The sequence below is a fragment of the Tupaia chinensis genome, unplaced genomic scaffold (genome assembly GCF_000334495.1).
Source record: "Tupaia chinensis unplaced genomic scaffold, TupChi_1.0 Scaffold142100_1, whole genome shotgun sequence".
NCBI lineage: Eukaryota > Metazoa > Chordata > Mammalia > Scandentia > Tupaiidae > Tupaia > Tupaia belangeri.
The window spans coordinates 478,318-481,090 of record NW_006201951.1 but is presented as its reverse complement, the minus strand read 5'-3'; the positions used below and the strand labels follow the sequence as shown (position 1 = coordinate 481,090).

The 2,773-nt window shown below is 68.4% G+C and overlaps 1 protein-coding gene across 1 annotated transcript in view; it reads right to left on the bottom strand.

Annotated features, from left to right (window-relative positions):
- The window catches only part of NSMF (NMDA receptor synaptonuclear signaling and neuronal migration factor), a 34,951-nt gene that overhangs the window by 24,429 nt on the left and 7,749 nt on the right, over positions 1–2,773 (bottom strand). Inside the window, 6 exon segments of the mRNA XM_006163361.2 lie at positions 11–79; positions 341–346; positions 865–940; positions 1,653–1,893; positions 1,896–2,158; positions 2,705–2,767. Coding sequence (XP_006163423.2) covers positions 11–79; positions 341–346; positions 865–940; positions 1,653–1,893; positions 1,896–2,158; positions 2,705–2,767 — 718 coding nt within the window.

Here is a 2,773-nt window from a genome sequence, read left to right as displayed (position 1 = left end):
GGGCCCCTCCCTCTGGATTACGGAGGCGGAATCATTCTCCCGTTTCCGGCGCTTCCTCTCCGCGTAGCCCCTGAACACCCTGGGAAACCGCCGCCAGTCAGCACTGCCCTTGGCCGAAGGCAGGAGGGACACAGAGGCTCGAGCATAGGGCCCAGTGGGGCGTTGGCGCAGGCTGAGGCCTGGCTCCCGGCAGGCCCTGCGCGGGCTGCGGCGCCAGCCAGGAGCCAGGCCCACAGAGCACAGCACCCCCTGCAAGGCCCAGGTCCCTGGCCTAGTTAGGGGTGGGAGGGCCCCAGGGCATGTGCTGTGCTGTCAGGTGTAGAGTCACGCGGGTACTTACGAGATGCTGAAGCGCAGCGGGAAGGGCCAGCATGAGAGAGAAGCTACAGTGAGCCCAGCCTGAGCCCATGTCCCCAGGGCCCCACGGTCTCCACTGGGGGCCAGCTGGAAAGGGCCGGGGGCAGCGTGGGCAGTGGGACCCGGTCCCACAGAGGCCCGACTTCGCCCTCCCTGCCTTGGGACAGGAGCCCCAGGGTGGCATGGGGGCGGGGGGCATAGGGCCTCTCAGGAGGAACCCTGCAGAGGGAAGCCCAGACACGCATGTGCCGCCAAGGTGAAGAGCAGGTGAGGGGCCAGGCCACCTGCCCTACCCTACCCACTGAGGGCTGGGTCCCCAGGGAGGGTGAGGGAGAGCAGGTGGCTCCATCTTAGGGACTCAGCCTCGCCCGTCCCCCTGCAGACATGCACAGCACCTATACATGGGGCCAAGGTAGCAGCCCTGGCGGCCCAGAGGAGGGGCAAGGACCAGTATTTCCTGAACACAGGAGCAGGCGAGCTGGCCCCCAGACCTGGGTGTGCACTCACGCTTGCATAGTTGTGGTTGCTGTCTGGAAGCTGAAAAGGTTTTCCTTGGGGAACCACGTGCGGACAGGAACATCATCTGCAAGGAACCACAGCCATGCTGGCTGGGGATCCCTGCCTGGAGGGTGCCGTGGTCTTGGGGGTCAGCAGTGCCTGGCCCTCGAGGCTGCCAGTGGCCCCAGCCTCTCCAGGAGGAGAAGACGGTATGGGTTGGGGCCTTGCTGTCCTGGCACCAGACCACACGCAGAGACACAGAGCTGCCTCCAGCTGCGAGTGTGAGCGGCACTTTGAAAGCACGGCCCATCTCCAGGTGCCTGGAGGAAAGCCTCATCTCATGTCCCTTAGGCAAGAGCCCACAGGGATCTCTGGGGCTAGAATGGCCAGACCCACCGTGGGGACCCTTACTCTGGGCAGACCGCCTTGCTGAAGGTGTCCCCTCCCCAGAGCCCCTACTGTCCTCCCTGATGCCAGGTTTGAGGCTGGGCTGGGCAGAGGGCGTCTCTGCAAGGGACAGCTAGCAGTCAGTCACAGCAGGCCAGGGGCGCTGGCCACCTGCACAAGTCCCACAGGCTCGGGTGGGGGCGCTCTTCTAATAAAGCCACGCGTCCCACCCCAGGCCCGACCATGGTGGGAAAGGTCATGGAGCCTGGAGGAGTTTGTGCTGGGGCAGGGTGGCAGCCTGGGAGGCTCAATCCTCAGCGGGGCTGTGCGCCCTAATGATGCCCTCCAAGTCTCCGGCTGGTCGCTGGCAGCCAGCTGCCCGCCCACCTAGCCACTGCCCGGGCCCTCACCAGACACTCGGTCCACGCTGTGCATCCTCTCCAGCGGCTTGCGGCGGCCAGAGACCTCGGGCAGAGAGGGCTGGTCTGGCCCGAAGGCCCGAGGGGACGGGCTGGGGGCCAGCTGGGCACACCCAGGGCACTCCTTGGAGCCCTGGCGGCTGCCCGCCCAGCTCTGGCAGGGCCTGCTGATGTCCTCGTGACCACTGCCCGGGCTGGCACGCAGCGGCTGGCTGTGGTGGTGGGGATGGGATGCCTCTCGCGCTGCCGCCGCCCCTTCACCACCGCCAGCTCAATGGCCTCAGCCTCGGGTCCGGGCAGCAGGGCAGGCTCCCCAGAGATGGTGTACACGCGTGGCTGGGGGCCCTCGCAGGCCGGCTGCCCGCCCACGGCCTCATCAGACAGGCTGCCCTCGTAGCGGCCGTTGGAGATGACGGAGAGGCGGCGCTTGTTCTGGGGGGCTGGCTGCATCTCGGGGGACCCGTCGTGGCCAGAGCAGGCGTCAGCCAGCAAGTGATCTGGGGGGACGTGCTGGTGAGCCTGGGCCTGCCCCCCCAGTGGGCTGAGCCGGAGAGCCTGGGGCCCTGAACTGGGGGTGGGGGGGAGGTTGCATCTGCCCAAACCCTAGGCAAGGTCTCTCAGGGCCCCTTGCTCCGCCGTCTGGAGGTGAGGCCCAGGGTGCGTGGGGCAGGGCGACAGCAGGGCTACCTGCGCGTGCAGGGGGGACAGCAGGCCACCCCCCAGCCTGCCAGTGTGCCTGCCTAGTGCCAGCGTCTCCCCTCCCCCCCACCAGCTGGCCCCCAGAGACAGTGGTGCCAGCCCTGGGGTGCCAGGAGGCCTGTTGCCATGCCAACGGCCCAGGCTGGGTGGGTGCCATGGTGATGAGTGAGTGGAGCTCCTCCCGGGGCTCCAGCGGGAAGGGCAGGGAGGGCAGGGAGGGCAGGGACCGAGGGGCCCGCCCAGCGGCCACTGCTGCTCCGGCCCCCGCAGGGGGTGCACTCTGGTCCCACCACCCTCGACTGGGCCTGGCTGGGCAGGGCTGGGGCACGGGCTCGCCGCCCTACCTGCTCCGTTGCGGCTTTCGGGGTGGCTCTGGGACAGGTACTCTCCAAACGCACGGGCCGCTCTGCAGG